Below are 18,427 nucleotides of genomic sequence, written 5' to 3' on the forward strand. Positions count from 1 at the left end.
AAAATATGTCACTCAAAATTCTTTACTGTACTATGCCATATTATAAAATATTATCTTTGTATATTTCCGTTTGCTATGCTAATAATAGCAATAACATTACAATTACTATCATAGTTTACCTTGTTTTTACTATAGACATAACACCATTTATATGCAAGGCTACTCAAGATAAAATCAGAAACATGGGAATTTGACCTTGGAAAGAACATTAACATTTGTCAAATTTGACTATCCCTGGGATGATTTATTGCCTCCTAGTTCTTTTTTTTTTTTTTTGGCTTGTTCTTTTGGTCACAAATGAGAAGAGGGAGGCAGTTACTCCCTGGTAAACAAGGAAAATACAAGAGAGGGAAATAAAGAAATGTTAAAGGCTTAGAAGGGAAATATAGAGGCATAGAATCAGAAGATGGATTTGTATGGGAACACTTGATTGCTTTCCAAAGAAATGGGCCAGAGCTGGTGAGCAGAGCACCCTGGTGGATTAGCGAGGTGAATGGGGATAAGCGACGGTACCTGTAGCTAATCACGGTCCTATGAAAAGAACAGTGGAAGTTCAGAAAAGCCCACTATGTGCTACGTGGCTAGAGGAGTCTTTTTCTTTTTTAATAGAAGAGTCTTAATCAAGGAGATTTAACAGAAATCTAGGCAGTAGACTGGTCTGGCTTGTTCCCTTTGTTGTTCTCTATATTTACCAGTCTTTGTACAAGACTCACTACTACCATTCTGCTTCCTTCATTTCTGTTACCATTTACTGGAACAAAAGCAGTCGTTATTCACTGGTCTCAGATTTAAGCATAACACAGAGTTTTAAAAACTGACCTTTCATCTCCTGTGATGCTCTTCTCAATCCTGACTTTCTTCTCCCTATGTTTATATCCTCCTTGTGGCAAGAATGTTGTTTTGTTGTTTTGGTTCTTTAAAAAAATGGATACTATCACACATAACATGTTTCTGGTGACTTCTACCCTTTTCCACACAGTAATCTTATTTATACTTAAAATAACTCTTCACTAACAGTACACCGTATGTTAACTAACTGGAATTTAAATAAAAACATGAAACTACAAAAAAATAATAAAGTTCATTTTGAAAAAAAAACCTCTTCATTATCAATTTCGTGAATGTTGAAAGCCTCCTCAAGCATAAAACACAGAGGTCATTCTATTAGTTTATAAGGAAACAATAAGGAATACAGCAGAACTGACAACTGAAGGGCTGCTTTAAGACAGCAGTCTTTAAATCACCGAAGATTCACACATATGGGGCTATTTGTCTCCTCTTTCGTTAATTTTTTAAAATGATTATAAGAAGGGGGGCACCTAGGTGGCTCAGTCGGTTAAGCATCAAACTCTTGATTTTGGCTCAGGTCATGATCTCAGGGTTGTGAGACCGAGCCTGGCATCTGGCTCCACACTCGGAGGGGAATCTGCTTGGGATTCTCTCTCTCCCTCTCTCTCTGCCCCTCCCCCTGTTTGCACGCTGTCTCTCTCGCTCAAATAAATAAGTAAATAAATAAATAAATCTTTTAAAAAAATGATTATAAGAAGGATAAGTGCAGAATCAGAAAGTGTTTTTCATTTCCCCTAAGCTCATTGCTCTTTGCTATTGTTTGGATGTTTACATATTGAAATTTTCTCAGAACAATCAAAGATTATTGTGTCATTAATGGTATCTTCATTTTAGTTATGAATACTCCCAAAAAAGTCAGTTTATTAAAAATGCCCTCCAAGTTCTCAGTCCATTTCATTCATTAGAAAGCAAAATCACTCAAAATCAAAAGAGAAAATCAAGGATAATTTATACAATGAGACAAAAAAGATGAAGGCAGAGTGGAAGGTAGATTCAAAAGATACATCATTTTTGCTATCAAAATGAAATCACTTATAAAATCTAAATCTTTTGGCTCTTTCTCCTTAAGTTTGAACTGAAAAAGAAAGCAGACATTAAAAAATTTCTGACAGCTGAATATTTCATATATATATATATTCACTAAGTGCTTCAGTGTTCAGTATGGCCACTTAATCTTAAAATTAAAATTAATTAAAATTAAATAAAATTAAAAATTCAGTTCTTCAGTCACACCAGCCACATTTATGTACTCAACAGCGACATCTGACTATGACTACCATATCGGACAGCACAGAGCACAGAAAATTTCCAACATCACAGAAAGATCTATTGGAAAGCACTGCACTAGGATACATAAAGTCTCCAAGTATGAAATACAATAGGAATTTTAACATTATAAGCCAATGCAATGTTAAATTTGGAAAGAAATGAGTTGTCACAGAGTAAATGAATAGTTAATAGAATAATTCAGCAATCTGAATGATCCTTTGATAGAAATTTGAGTTTCTGGGCACCTGGGTGGCTCAGTTGGTTAAGTGTCTAGCTTCAGCTCAGGTCATGATCCCAGAGTCCTGGGATCGAATCCCACATCAGGCTCCCTGCTCTGCAGGGAACCTGCTTCTCTCTCTCTCTCCCTGTTTCTCATGAATAAATAAATAAAATCTTTAAAAAAAAAAAGAAAAAAGAAAAGAAATTTGAGTTTCTATATGGCAAACTGATATCTTTAGCCCGAATAGCTAACATTTGGGAGTTATAATAGAACACATGATGTTTAATAAAGCAGAATGCTCTCTACCATGGTTTATGAAACCTTTTAGATTGAAGTTTTTAAAGAAATCTCATGTAAAACTTAAAATACACCTAGTCCGGTTGCAGTGAAGATGGAGGGTCCCTGCCTGCTCAGTCTGGCATGCTGCGGGTTTCCAACATAGCTTGAATCATGAGCCCCAAGGACAGCCTGAGGTATCTTAAAAAAAAAAAAAAAAAAAAAAAAGCAAGTTCTGACCAGAGTAGGTGAGAGTAGTTTAAAAAGTAGACTGGTAAAGATCAGAACTAAAGCTAATTCAGCAGTGAGACCCCTCCCTACTCAATGTCAAAATAAATATTTTATTTTTAACTTAATGTGAATGTTTACATCTTCTCCATGAAAATAAGCACTGCTGAAACAGAAAAAAAAAAATCCAGAAAAATGAAATCAGGAAATGCTGTCATGACTAAGAACAGGACCAAGTTTTAGAAGACAACTCATATTTTTCACTAGAAGTATCAGAAGGTTAAGGATGAAAAGAAAGGCATTGTTGTATCTTGCTATATTTCTAAACATAGTAATCTGTAAAGATTAGAAATTCTTTCCCCTTTGGATAATAAAATAATTTTGCTTATATATATAGTACCATATAACAGAAAAAAAAATCACAAAGATGAAGATTACTTAACTGGCTTACATGAAATCATTATTTCATTTTGATACGCATTTGCCTGATGAATAATTTATTAGAAAGTGATAATTGTATAAAACTAAATACCAAAATTGCTTTATTTATGAATGTAAATGATAGATTCTTAAATTGTTTTTTAATTGAAAAAAAATGTTACTAAAGATCAGAGCTCAAATATTTTGGGGGAGAAATACTGAAAAATATTAAACAGATACATCATGCCATCATAGTCTTGTTCTGCAAGCTATTAAAATCCCTGCTTCCACAACCAAAATCATATCGCCAAGAAGTGTGGCAAGAGTCATTATGGGATGTTAAGATTTTGGATTCTGTTTTCTTTTGTTTTCTAATTTATGCCCTGCCATGCACAGGTTGAATCCGATCAGCTACAATGATGTTAACAACTTTTTAGGCTTTCATTTCTTAGAGCCTGAAACAACAGCAGCCTCAAGGCAACTAGATAGATTATTGGAGGTAAAAAGACATTAAAAAAAGAAACTCTCCCCCTGTGTGGCCAGCCCACTGGGTACCTATGATTAGAAATATATGAAGTTATGACAGTGCCCTGCTATTCATCTTTAGCCTTTTGGTACTTATGAATGAAAAACATGAATTGTCTTCTAAAACTTGATCCTATTCTTAGTCATGACAATGTTTACCAATTTTCTCTCTTTTTCTGTTGAGTGAGTTAGAAGGCCTTAGAGACTTATAACGCTGATTTTAAAGCATTTGCTTTGGGTTCTATTCTAAAGCAGGATTGATGCTTATGATGCGAAGTACACAAAGCATCCATTTAAAATGGTTCCATTAGCAAACTAACATTCATTAGTACATTGCTGTAAACTTCCAGTTTCATTAGTCATAGTTCTGTTCATTAATTAGATTGAACATACTGCTGCCTGATTTCTAAAGTGTTAAGAGGCATTTATAAAAATGGGGTGGGGGAAATCTATTGACAAATGAATCCTCTTAAGAAACACAAAGTTAACAACATTTCATGGCATGTTAGGGGGAAAACTAACTAAAATATTACAGGATGTCCAATTTAAGTTATATCATGGAAGCATTTTGTAAATAGCTACTACTTCCCTCTGTCTTCACCAAGCAGCAAGTTTTATTATTTTTATTAATGTAGAGTTTGTGATGTACTTTGTTTTATTATACAGTTTTTTAACAGAAAAAAAACATGTTCATGAATAAGAGTTATCTACTTGGTAGAAATGGTCTTACAGTTCTTTGGGAGCTTTTAATATCCAAAGAAGTTAGGTCTCAGAAATATGCAAATCTCTAACCTTCATGTAGAGTGTATATATAAATGGAAAAGCTGATTAATAGCTACAATCTACACAGAAAATGAAGGTATTATAAAATACCCCTTATTAGGGACTTATTCACTGATTTCCATAGAAAACTTTCTGAAAATTCAAGTTTTGCCTCCTTGCAGAGTTCGGCTGTTAGGTGCAGTGAATCCCCACCGATTATGTGGACCCTTATGTTGTAGGATGGTTTTGAACAGATAATGACTTTCCACAGCGAGTGAGTGAACTGACCTACTGCATCAGTAACAAAAGCTACACATTGGGGAGTATCCATAACCATGCTGCTCCAAACCAACCAGCAATCTGTAATAGGCAGCCCTTCTTTCCGTGGGAAAAAAGAAATGGAACTTACTATTAAAATCCCTTCTGTATTGTAAGAAACTTATCTATACAGCACCAAACAGGGAATGCATGATGAAAAGTAGGGAGATATTCACATAAAAATAAAACTTTTAAGAAAAGAAACATGAGAAAGCATAAATAATCCATAATTTAGGAGATACTTGTCATAAGCATTGATCATTACATCCTATGGGAATATTGACTATTAAAACATTGGCATTCTGTGTTTAGTTTTTTGTTTTAATAATATTTTATGATGTGTTTTTAAATTTGCATTATTACCAGGAAGTGTTATTATAATAACAAAAGATCATATATGAAGTGGATTTTATGCATTTTATGATTTAACTCATTAAGTTAAAAAAGGAACATATAAGAATCAACCACACTTCATAAAGAAAGTTAAATGTCAAGTTCCTATCTGACCTGTTAATTACATTCAATACCATTGAAGGGCAACATTTGCAAATTGCTTCTGTGCCTAATATTTTAGTGTTTGGTGACAAATTTATGATCTTGACCCTCATAATTAAATTACTTAATTCTAGAATATTTAATGGTTCTTGATTGCATATTGTCTTCATTTTCTTTTTCTCTCAATTGTGTTAGAAAATTCCATATTATTTCCTTTTATTTTCTTTTAATACCCACTGACATTTTACAGAAAATAAAACCTGAAATGAGAATAATGACCAAATGCTAAATCTGTCACCAGTGCTTGTTAAATTTAAAAGTCTTCGAAGAAAGTATAGGTATATACAAAGTGAGGATGACATTTCATATCATTTAAATTTCCAAATGATTTTCTTCTGGAAGCCACGATAATTTACTAGCATCATAAGACATTTTTGCTTCTCTTTAGTTGATAAAAACATGTTAGTTATTATAGTTTCTAATATTGGTATTAGGTTGGACTATAGAAAATTGACAGTATTTGACATTTTTGACCTACAAACATGACAATTTCATATGATCCAACTAAATTTTTTATTTTATTTATTTATTTTTTAAAGATTTTATTTATTTATTTCACAGAGAGAGATAGCGAGAGCAGGAACACAAGCAGGGGGAGTGGGAAAGGGAGAAGCAGGCTTCCCGCAGAGCAGGGAGCCCAATGTGGGGCTTGATCCCAGGGCCCCGGGATCATGACCTGAGCCGAAGGCAGATGCTTAAGGACTGAGCCACCCAGGCACCCCACCAACTAAACTTTTTAAATAGGTAAATTCATTACAACACTCATTAGCCAAATTGTCAGTAACATTATTTAATATTTTGGAAACATATGTATGCATGTCTAAACTGCGATCAGAGATGTTCTAAACTATTATGAGTGATAATTCCCTTTTTGAGTTACAAGAAATCTTCAAACACTCCACAAATGAGCGCTGATTAGAAAACCTCTATATATCGAGGAAGTTTAATATACAATCTATTTATGTTTCCATTTTTGTCAATATGTTTTGATTTGGTGTCTGTGGGGGCAGTAATGGGCACACAGAGATAGCCAGAGATTCTCACAGGTACCTGTCAAGGTTAAGAAAATACATTGGCATGGGGACTTTTACGACAGGCTTTTCAAGAAATAATCTTTTTTTTATGAATTCAAGACTGATTTTCTTTTTAGAGTGGGTTCTTCTTGTAGAAAACATGATTCTATTTATTACAGTGGATGCTTGTACCTTCTATTTCCTGGTGAGATAAAGACCAATTAAAGAGGGGAGTGGGACTTCTAACACTGTGTTCACATAGAGCCTGGTGCAGCCTGAGCTTCTCATCTCAGTAGATAGTCTGAACAATGGTTGTTATTTCAATTGTCATCTATCTGCTGATGACTTCCAGAGCTCTATTTGAAGCCCAGACTGTCTCAGCCTCAAACCCCTATGCCCAGTTGCCTGAAACTAACTCTCCATGACATCAAGGTCATCTGCTACTTTTCTAGCTGCCTACCAGGCAGTTCATTTAATCGTCTTTGGAAGAAAATACCGTCAGCCAAAGCTTTCGCAAGTTTCCATACACAACACTGGGGAGAGTTCACTGAAAAATTACAAGGCATGTTAAAATCAATATCAATTCAACAAAAACCAAGAGGAAAACATAAAGGCACTGATGACAGATGTTGGAGTTATCATCCAGGGGTTTTACAGTATAATTAACATATTCAAGAAAGGTGGGGGGGGAATGGAGCCTCATCCCAAAAGACTTGGAATTTTTAAGAATCGAAGAAAGTTATAAAATGCAGATACATATATTTTGTCATTCCATCCTTGCCTATAGGCTACAGATAAACTCCTTACCACGTCATAGGAAGCACTTCAAACCTTCCTCCTATCTATTTCTTGAGCCCGACTGCCTACCATTTCATAGACATTTTGTGCTTTAGTTACATTCAACTGCTAACAGTTCCCTAACCACAGGACTTTCTTTTGATGTTGCCGAGCATTCACACTTGATGTTCTTGGAAAGTGGAAAGCTCTCACACTACCTGCTAGTCCATCTAGAAATACAGATTTATCCACAAATAACCATCTCAACTAAGACCTTTCCTTAGACATTCTTGCATTCCTTCCAATGTACTCCCATAGCACCTATTACATACTCTATTAAATGCTTCCCATTGGTATTTCAATTTTTCAGACATCTACTGGTCTCCTGTATGTAATAGGCCAAGAGCAGGGGTGTGCTATAACTGACTCGTGCTGGCTCACGAGACCCCTTGTGAAATGTTTAGGATTTTTGTGAATTGGTTGCTAAACCCAGCTATTATTAAAAATTAAATTAAACTAACTTAAAATGTATTGAATGGAGCACTGGGTGTTATACACAAACAATGAATCATGGAACACTACATCAAAAACTAATGATGTAATGTATGGTGATTAACATAACAGTAAAAAATAAATTAAAATAAAAAACATAAAAAAAAACTAATGATGTATGGTGATTAACATAACATAATAAAATAAAATTTAAAAAATTTAAATAAATGATATGAAAGACAGAGATAGTTAATATTTTCAAGTTCATCATTATTTGATTATTTTATTACAATCTATGCTCTAGGTTATTTATGTCTGCTGCTTTTGTATGGTGGAAATAATATATAATGGTGTGCTACTGTTCATCTCTTCCCAAATTTGTTGCTTTTCATGTTGATAGCTTAAAATCAGCCATGGTAAGAGTATTTACACCACAGATACCAGCAAATGCCAAAAGCTAGGACTTGATCTTTTGTTACTGATTATGTAGATTTAAGAACACTATGGAGAAAATATTAATAATGCAGATTTAACTTAAAATTGTGTTATGCCTATAGCCTTTACAGTGTGAACAGAACACAAAATTGAGGAAATGTTCTAGTATGTGAAAGCCATTGTCCAATTCAGAACAAAGTTGCTCACATAACTGACAAAGAAATAAAGTTGACATACATATTTGAGGTTTTCCTTTTATTTTACTTGCCAACATAAATGAAAATTTCAAATGACATTCGTGTCAGATTTATAATGTTCATCAATACAAGGGTGTCTTATTTGCTGAGTAAGATAGTCATCACACAGCAGATGTCATTCCGTTGTCTTCTTGCTTCCATCATTTCTGTTGAAAAATTCTGCTTCGTCTCTTTTTGTTCACTTTGAAGATAATATACCAGTTTTTCTGGATGCCTTTGAATTTTGATTTTCAGCAGTTTTATTAGGATATTCCTAGGTGTATTTTCTTCGTATTTATGCTAATTAAAATTCACAGAGTGTCTTGGAAAAAAAAGATGGTAGTCATATTTTATCTGTTTTGTGATTTATTGTGGTATCATTGCAATACCAAAATTATAAAAACTGATTTTACAAGAGATAGCAAGTCACACTGAAGTTGTATGTGTATAAAACAAAATAAATTAGATATTTTATCTGTAAGTTGTGTGCAATAAATTTTAATATAAATTAAATATACAATTTTATTTTAAGTATAAATTAAATTTATACATATTTACAAATTTGATTTTTATTTGTAAATTGTGTGCTTATGTCAGTAAGATTTATAGTGAAACTATGTATACATACACACACACCACACACATACACACATGCATATACTTTTTTTGAAGAGGTATTTGTTAAACATTTATCAGAACACACAGGCTGAGAACCTCTCAAAGACAGGAATTAAGTCTTGTTCTTCTTTTATCTCTATTGCTTGGATAATAAATTCAGTGGTTAATATACACTCTGGTGAATTACTATTATTTTAAGCCTATATATAGAGAGAACAATTATTTAGATTTGAAACCCAAAATTGGTGCAGAAATCATGGTTCAAGATGAAGTGCTTAAATCAAATTGAAAAATTAGTAGGCATATTAAGGCAGAGAAATGTATTTTCCAAAGCAGATTGGAAAAGGGCTGGCTTTGTTTAACTATGTGCTTATAGTAATACACATCTATCCTGTATGCTGCCTTTCCCAGTATAAAGTGTATGTATAAAGTGACCTATAATTCATGGGGAACTACAAAGAAATCCTCCTCTTCTTTCACACTGTAGCCTTCACATCAGGCTACACTTCACATTGTGACAAGCAAATTGTAGAGGACTTGATGAAGATCTGGAAAATAGCCAAGATTGCATTTCTTAAGGATCTTGTAAGGATCTTTAATTTGGTTCAAAGAATAGAAAACTAAAGAATTTATAACTTCACAGATATGAAGGAATTCAAGATAGAAGTGATGTTCTTCATGACCATGTTCCAGAAAACATGGTCTTTTTTCGTTGGGCATTTTGTTTTTTTGTGAGAGATGCCAAATCATCTGTCTTCAGCTGGAAGGAAATGACATTAAAACTTTTAATTGCAGAAGTTGTTTTTCCCTTTCACTGGGACATCAGATATAGAAAATTCTACTCTGAGACCCTGATAATTTAATTAGCATCTGAAATAGTCTTGGACCATCAGCCGTTGCTGGGCAGGCTGGGTTCAGGCCTGAGGGCCAGCCACTGCCCTATTCCTGCTGGAGGTGAACAACGGCATCATCGAGGAGACACGTGAGCTCAAGTTCAAAAACGTGGCCACTGGTAACAAACAAGAAGCAGTAGAAGTAATATTTGCAGATTTCGATGGAGTCCTCTATCATATTTCAGATCCCAATGGAGACAAAACAAAAATGATAGTATTTCCTTGAAATTCTACAAAGAACTTCAGGCACATGGTGCCTGATTAGTTATTAAAGAGGGCATACGGCAGTTTCTTGGTAAATCCCCAATCAGGATACAGTGTCTCTTTGCTATGTGACCTTGAAAATCTGCTGGCATCCAAGGATTCCGTTGTGCATCAGGCTGGCATGTTGACACTAAATTGTTTTGCTTCTGTCTTTGAAAAATACTTTCAATTCCAGGAAGAGGGCAAGGAAGGAGAGAACGAGGCAGTTATCCATTAGAGGGATGATGAGACCACGTATGTTGAGTCTAAAAAGGACAGAGCCACAGTAATCTTCAGCACAGTGTTTAAGGATGACGACTTTGTGCTCATTGGAAAAGTGTTCATGCAGGAGTTCAAAGAAGGACACAGAGCCAGCCACACAGCCCCACGGGTCCCCTTTAGCCACTGGGAACCTCCTCTGGAGCTGAAAGACACGGACGCTCCGATGGGTGACAACACTGGCTCTGTGACCTTCGTGCTGTCCCCTCGCCGCACCAACGCCAGTGCTCGAGACAACATCACGATCCACACGTTCTGGGACCATCTGCACTACCACATCAAGTGCACTAAGGCTAGATTCACACACGATGCCGGCAAAAACGGCGACTTCCTCAAGGTGCTGAACCGCGCATGCCCAGATGTCGAGAAAAAGAAATGAAAACAGTCCCAGGGGAGACCGTTTTCTTACCGCTAGATCTCGGGGGCAGGAGGAGGCGGCTGCGGGCAACGGAAGGCTACTGGGTAATCGTAGTTTTTCATGTTGCGCGGCTTCAGGTTCTTAATGGGTTCTCGGTTTTGGTTCCATTTTGTACCTGTTCGGAAATAATCTGCAGAAATGAGCTGTGCTGGCAAGGACTTCATACTTCTTAAGAATTAAAAAAAGAAAAAAAAAAAGAATCCCACTTGATCAACTTAATTCCTTTTCTTTATCTTCCCTCCCTCACGTGACCCTTGCCTTCTTCCCCCTCTTCCAAGCTGTTGCACCTTGCAGTATCTTGCTCGGAATGAGTTGCAGGATCAAGCAATCTTAACTTGTTTTCTTCTAAGTATTTGAGTTCAAAACCCCCGTATCTAAGAAATACAGCTGGGGTCATTAATAAAGAAAATCTTTCTATCGTCAAAAAAAAGTCATAGTTTTTAGTACAAATGTGTGAATAGGCTGAGACATAAGATAGTAATTTCTTCAGGGGCACCTGGCTGGCTCAGTCAGAAGAGCATGTGATTCTTGATCTCAGAGTGGTGAGTTCAAGGCCCACCGTGGGCACAGAAATTATTTTAAAAAAAAAAAAAGTAGGGGCACCTGGGTGGCTCAGTCCTTAAGCGTCTGCCTTCGGCTCAGGTCATGATCCCAGGGTCCTGGGATCCAGCCCCGCATCGCGCTCCCTGCTCAGTGGGAAGCCAGCTTCTCCCTCTCCCACTCCCCCTGCTTGTGTTCCCTCTCTCGCTGTCTCTCTCTCTCTGTCAAATAGATAAATAAAATCTTTTTTAAAAAAGTAATTTCTTCAAAGGAAACAGCAGAAACAATGGAGCAAAAGTGGGAAAAATATGTTTTGATTTCTTAGTTGAATATTCATATTGAAGTTGAATCTCTTGCAGATACTGACTGGCTTTTTAGGGAGTATGTCTATTTTACTGATTTATCTTAGAACATTACCAGCATGATTCATAATTTTACTTGTCCTAAGAAAACTATATAAACATATCAAATGCTAGAAAACAAAAATAAATTATGTATAAGTCTCCACATTTACTTTCCCTTCTATAGTAAGGACAATTATTTGGGGACCACTGCCCTATATACCTTATGAAATTGTGCATTGCCAGGAAAGAGTTCTATATGTTCTATGGATTTTTGGTGTAAGACTTTAAAAAAAAAAGTAAAAGTGTGAGAAGGGAAAATGTAATAGTCTTCCACAAGCTAAATGGTAAAGCTATTCTTCATAGAGATAATACTACTGTATAATCATCATTTGAAATATTTCTCTTTTAGTGGTGATTGATTTGAGTCAATCTATATCTACTCTGGATGAGAATACTCTCCTTTGTGCTAATTTAACAATTCAATACATATTTATTGAGAAAATATTCTATGGAATAAATTATGCTAAACACCATAAGGCATCAAAAAAAAGGTGATTAACTATGATATAGTCCATGCTTTTCAGGAGCTTCAATTCTAAAAAGAGAGAAAATTATAAAAAAAATACAGTACATGTTTAGTACTGTTCTAAGTACTGGTAAGATAAAAACCACAGGCTATTAGAATTCAGAGGACAAGGGGTTACCATAAGCTTGAAAGAAGCAGGAAAATTTTCCTGAAGATTGTACAATACAAAATAACCTTTAGATATCAGTAGCATTTCAACAGATAGAAACAGGGAAAACATAGGAAATTTAGGGGGTTGAAGGCTATGAAAATATGTACCTGCCCCCCTCCTTGGCTCTTCTCGTGTGGGGACACAAACACAAAAACAAAACAAAACAAAACAAAACTTGCTTGCTTCCTGTTAGAAGCTAGAGCTCTTGAGTCTAGAGTAACAACTGAGGGTTAATGAAGCCATCTTTTTAGAATTTTGGTGGAGAACAATAGCACGGATGCTAGAAAAGATGTGTGCAGTCCCTGAGACACCTGTGGCAAATACAATGAATGCCCCAGTTACTGACCCAGTGATCCCCAAGATAGAGAGCTAGACTGCCTGGCCTGTTCAGCTGTGGGAAATTCCGGCTGTGATGGTAACTGTTGTTCCACCAGAGGGGAGGTGAAGCCTTGAGTTGAGAATAGGATGCCTAAATTTCACCTGAGAACACAAGAGCCTCCTGTGCACACTCTAATAGCTGTTCATGTGTGTGTTGGAGGGGGTATAGGTGTGTACATAAAGTTATACATCTTACAGGATGGTTGCAAGATTGACTTTTTTAGAATTCTCCCATTAAGTAAAACAAAAAGCATAAGAGATATCACATTAGACACAAAGATAAAATTATGCAGCAATGCAGAAGATCCAATATCTCACTAGTAAGAGTATTAGAAAGAGAGAAGAAAAGTACAATGACATTTGCCAGAACTGGAGAACACAAGCTCCCTGACTACCCAGCGTACTGAATGAAAAGAGACACCACACACAAAGGCACAGCATTATAAAATTTCAGAACACCAGATGTAAAGTTTGTAAAAGCATCCTGAAAGGAAAGAAAAAAAGTGAAATGAAATAAAATAAAACTAGGTCACATACAAGTAGCAGGAATTCTCAGCACCAATATGTAGTGATGAAAACACTGACTCAAAGCTCTCAAAAGTTCTGATTGAAAATCATTTTTCATCCTAATCTTCTACACTCAGTTAATCAATCCAGTGTGGGATTAGAATTTAAAAAGTTGCAATCAGATAAATGTTCAGCACAATATCACAGATGCAGTATCCTTTCAAAAATATTGAAGCAAAATGTAATTATGAGAATAATCAAACAAATTCAGAATATGGGACAGTCTACAAAACAGTTGGTCTAGACTACTCAAAAAGGCAGAGTTATGGAAAGCAATAAAAGCCTGGAGGATCTTGATAGGGATTGCATTAAATGTGTAGATTGCTTTGGGTAATTATAGACATTTTAACATTATTTGTTCTTGCAATCCATAAGCATGGAATGTCTTTCCATTTCTTTATGTCATCTTCAATTTCTTTCATCAGTGTTATAGTTTTCAGAATACAGGTCTTTCACCTCTTTCGTTAGGTTTATTCATAGGTATCTTATTGTTTTTGGTGTAATTGTAAATGGGATCGATTCCTTAATTTCTCTTTCTGCTGCTTCATTATTGGTATATAGAAATGCAATAGATTTCTGTACATTGATCTTCTATCCTGCGACTTTATAGCATTTTTCACAGTGCTAGAACAAACAATCCTAAAATTTTATGGAACCATAAAAGACCACAAATAGCCAAAGCAATCTTGAAAAAGAAAAGCAAGGCTGGAGGCATCACAGTTCTGGACTTGAAGTTATACTACAAGGCTGTAGTGATCAAAACAGTATGGCACTGGCACAAAAATAGACACAGACACATAGATCAAGACAACAGAATAAAAAACCCAGAAATTAACCCACAAGCATATGGTCAATTAATCTTTGACAAAGCAGGAAAAGAATATCCAATGGGGAAAAGACAGTCTCTTCAACACATGGTGTTGGGAAAACTGGACAGCCACATGTAAAAGAATGAAACCGGACCACTTTCTTACACCATACCCAAACATAAATTCAAAATGGATGAAAGACCTAAATGTTAGACATTAGGAAATTTAGTTAAAATCCTAGAGGAGAACACGGCAGTAACCTCTTTGACACTGGCCATAGCAACAAAAGCAAAAATAATCTATTGGGACTACATCAAAATAAAAAGCTTTTACACACTGAAGGAAACACTTAACAAAACTAAAAGGCAACCTACAGAATGGGAGAAGATACTTGCAAATTTCATATTCAATAAAGGGTTAATATCCAAAATATATAAGGAATTTATAAAACTCAACACCTAAAAACCAAATAATCCAGTTTAAAAATGGGCAGAAGACATGAATAGACATTTTTCCAAAGAAGACATCCAGATGGCTAACAGACACATAAAAAAATGCTCAACATCACTCATCATCAGGGAAATACAAATCAAAACCACAATGAGATATCACCTTATGCCTGTCAGAATGGCTAAAATTAACAACACAGGAAACAACAGGTGTTGGTGAGGATGTGGAGAAAGGGGAACCCTCTTGCACTGTTGGTGGGAATGCAAACCGGTGCAGCCACTCTGGAAAACAGTATGGAGGTTCCTCAAACAGTTAAAAATAGAACTACACTATATAATCCATCTATGGCACTACTAGGTATTTACACAAAGGATACAAAAATACTAAATCAAAGGGATACATACATCCCAATGTTTATAGCAGCATTATCTACAATAGCCAAATTGTGGAAACAGCCAAGTACCCATTGACTGATGAATAGATAAAGAGGTGGTGTGTGTATGTGTATATGTATATATACATATATGTATGTGTGTGTGTGTATATATATATATATATATATATGAATATACTCAGCCATAAAAATGAATGAAATCCTGCCATTTGCAATGACATGGATGGAGCTAGAAAGTATTATGCTAAATGAAGTAAGTCAGAGAAAGAAAAATACCATATGATTTCACTCATATGGAATTTAAGAAACAAAACAAATAAGCAAAGGGGAAAAAAAAGGGAGGGAGGCAAACCAAGAAACATAGTGTTAACTATAGAGAACAAAGTGATAGCTACCAGAGCAGCAGGTGTGTGGGGGGGATGGGTAAAACAGGTGATGGGGATTAAGGAGTGTACTTGCAACTGGGTGTTGTATGGAAATGTTGATTCACTCTATTGTACAGCTGAAATTAATATTACATTATATGTTAACTATACTTTTTTGAGAGAGAGCGCACGAGTGGAGGGGGGATGGGGAGGGGTAGAGAGAGAGAGAATCCTAAGTAGGCTCCACGCCCAGCATGGAGCCCAACACAAGGGGATAATTACAAATAATTCAAAATATATAGGCAACCACGAAAATAATAAAATGAATGAGCAATTATTAACTTTAGGAGAAACAAAAACTATATGAGAATAAAAAAAGAATTGTATTAATCTATTTGGATCCTTAGTAAATAATATTTATTATTGAATTATAGTGTAGATACTGACTACTTAAAAAAGTAATGATGAAACTATATTAAAGTGTAGGGAAAAATGTAGGGAAAAGTCTATAACAAAACTAAATCCTTAATAACCTGAATGGCTAGTCAATAGAAAATAATTAAAGTTCATAAATCAGCAACATTAATTTAACCATATTACTTAATAACATAAAAATTAATACTAGAATAATAGATGAAAAGGCTTAAAGGGAACTGAAGGTTAGAGAGAGACAAGGAAAGGAAGTGCTGTTTTTTGTGCATGAATCCTTTAGTACTATTTTAAAATAATCTTATATGTTAAAATTAACTTTAGAATATTTAATTTTTTAACTTAATAGGAATTGAATTAGAATAGTCAAAGATCAAATGGAGAAACGATCCCATAGTGCAGAGCAAAAATATGATGAAGTGAAAACCATAAGTGGAAGAATAGAAGAAATTAAAGTCAGACTCAGTAAACTTCATATATAAATAATAGCATTATATAAATGGTAAACCAGATGGAGAAGTCATACATAATATTTTAAAAACGTTCTTAGGTTGATGAAAAATACTAGTTTTCAGATTAAATGGGCTCAAAGATCTTAGTCAAGACTGATGTGGAAACTTTCATATCTACATATTTTTTGTTTAAATTTCTGAACACAATAGAGAGATTTATAAGCCTCCAGACTGAAATGAAGTTATGAATTGGTGGGTTGGGATGGAAGTGCATTCCAGGGAAAGAGACACACCAGCAAAGGCCCAGAGGCAGAAAAACTAAAGGTTTTTTCAGAAGTAGGGAGTAGTTGAGGTGGTTGGCTAGGGTTTAGAGTACAGTCAGTTACCACAAAGGGAAATAAAGGTAAATCTCTCACACAATGATTGATAACTGGATTGTACAACTGCTAGCTTGCTTTCACAGTCTGCAATGACAAATCTGCATTAGCGTTGGTAGCATTAATTTAGTTAGGTAATCAAACTCACCACCAACATCATTTTATTTATGAGATTTAAAAACTGTAGAATGCACAACAAAATAAAGGCTCTTTATGTGGTTTCTGTCTTTTTTTCTCTTCCTTCTTTCCTGCCTCCTATCCTCCCCCAATCCTTCCCTCCAGCCCTTCTTTCCATCCCCTCTCATTTTCCCTTCCTTCCCTCCTTTTCTTCTTTCCCTTTTTCTTTTTTTCTCCTTTCTTTCTTTTTTGTTTGTTTTGCAATGATGACTATATCTTTTTTACTGAAAGTTGACCACAATTTAAGGATCCTGAATTTTATAGTTTCAAACATAATTATGATTATTATCAGGGGAAGAAAAAAAAAAAACCCAGTGGGGCTGTAACCAATATGTGAACACCACCATGATGTTAGCCCACTATCTAACCATAATATTTTCAAAAGAAAATTTATTTTTAACTTCTTATATAGTTTTCATTAGTATTGATCAAAATTCTAGATAAATTGTAGAGTAGGTATTGCTACTTTAATGATATGCTGAAGCTTAATTATTAAATATTAATATCTGGTCCATGAAATATTAGTCAAGGTTATGAAGAAATTATTAGTCTAGTAAAATCTGATGCAGAGTAACTAACCAAACGTAAAAACTAAATTAAGGTCACATCACATAAAATCTCATTAAGCCAAACCAGATCTAAGTTAATCAAGTTGATTGCTAATAGGTCTTTCTACCATTTTCTGCCTCAGGGGTATGATGATGGCTACGGGGGTGAATATGATGACCAGACCTATGAGACTTATGATAACAGCTATGCCACTCAAACGCAAAGGTAAGGCATTTGCTGTCTAAAGCATCCTTCTCAGGATTATTTCTAATCCTGCTATTTTGTCTTTTGTATCTGAGTTCCAGTTCTATTATGTGAGAGTTTCTAGCAGTGGTTTTTCTCCATTGTCTTTCTGAATTATTAAGTTGTTTACTAGACTGAGAGGTAAAAGATAATAATCTTGCAATTGTTAATGGTAGCAGTGTGTTATTTTAAGACTAGATGATTATCATAACTAATAAACTCATTAAATAAGCTTGTATTTAACAAAATACTGTTACTTTTGGAGATTATTTTAGTAAATTCATAATTAACACAACAATGAAAAACAAGGCACTTGTTCAATGAAGCTTTTTCCCCTAAAATTTAATTTTTATTTGTAAAACAAAAGATATATGAATGTTATTGGTGCTCCTTCTGAAAAGGAAAATTTGTAAAACATCCTATGGAATGAATAATTCCTTTCCTTTCTTGATGGCTATCTAAATGATTGTTGACTGTATCTTTTCAGATTGATCACATTTTGAGATATCAATGAATTTTTACTTTTTTAAAGTCAAATTTTTTGAAGTAGTGTTTACATAGAGTAAATTTTGCCCATTTAGGGTACAGAGTTTTTATGAGTTTGACAAATGCAAACTATCATGCGACCACCATCAAAATTAAGTTTTAGGGCAATTTAGCCAACCTGAAATGTTTCCTTATGGCCCTATATAGACAACTTTTCTCCCTCCCAGGCCTTGGAAACCACAACCAGTTTTTTGCCATTACAATTTTGACTTTTTTAGAATGTCATATAAGTAGAAACGATACG

General features: G+C 34.9%; 1 protein-coding gene and 1 pseudogene across 12 annotated transcripts in view; both read left to right on the forward strand.

Moving 5' to 3' along the window:
* The window catches only part of LOC118536045 (actin-related protein 2/3 complex subunit 2 pseudogene), a 129,014-nt pseudogene extending 118,227 nt beyond the window's left edge, over positions 1 to 10,787 (forward strand).
* The window catches only part of KHDRBS2 (KH RNA binding domain containing, signal transduction associated 2), a 598,658-nt gene that overhangs the window by 490,382 nt on the left and 89,849 nt on the right, over positions 1 to 18,427 (forward strand). For all 12 annotated transcript variants that reach the window (XR_004917485.2, XR_013441225.1, XR_004917482.2 and 9 more), the window contains one exon: positions 17,537 to 17,619. Coding sequence is in view for 7 of the 12 variants with exons in the window: in XM_078055184.1 (XP_077911310.1) it covers positions 17,537 to 17,619 (83 nt within the window). In the remaining 5 variants the exon portion in view is untranslated. The remainder of the gene's footprint in view (positions 1 to 17,536; positions 17,620 to 18,427) is intronic.

The sequence above is a fragment of the Halichoerus grypus genome, chromosome 9, assembly GCF_964656455.1.
Source record: "Halichoerus grypus chromosome 9, mHalGry1.hap1.1, whole genome shotgun sequence".
NCBI classification, from domain to species: domain Eukaryota; kingdom Metazoa; phylum Chordata; class Mammalia; order Carnivora; family Phocidae; genus Halichoerus; species Halichoerus grypus.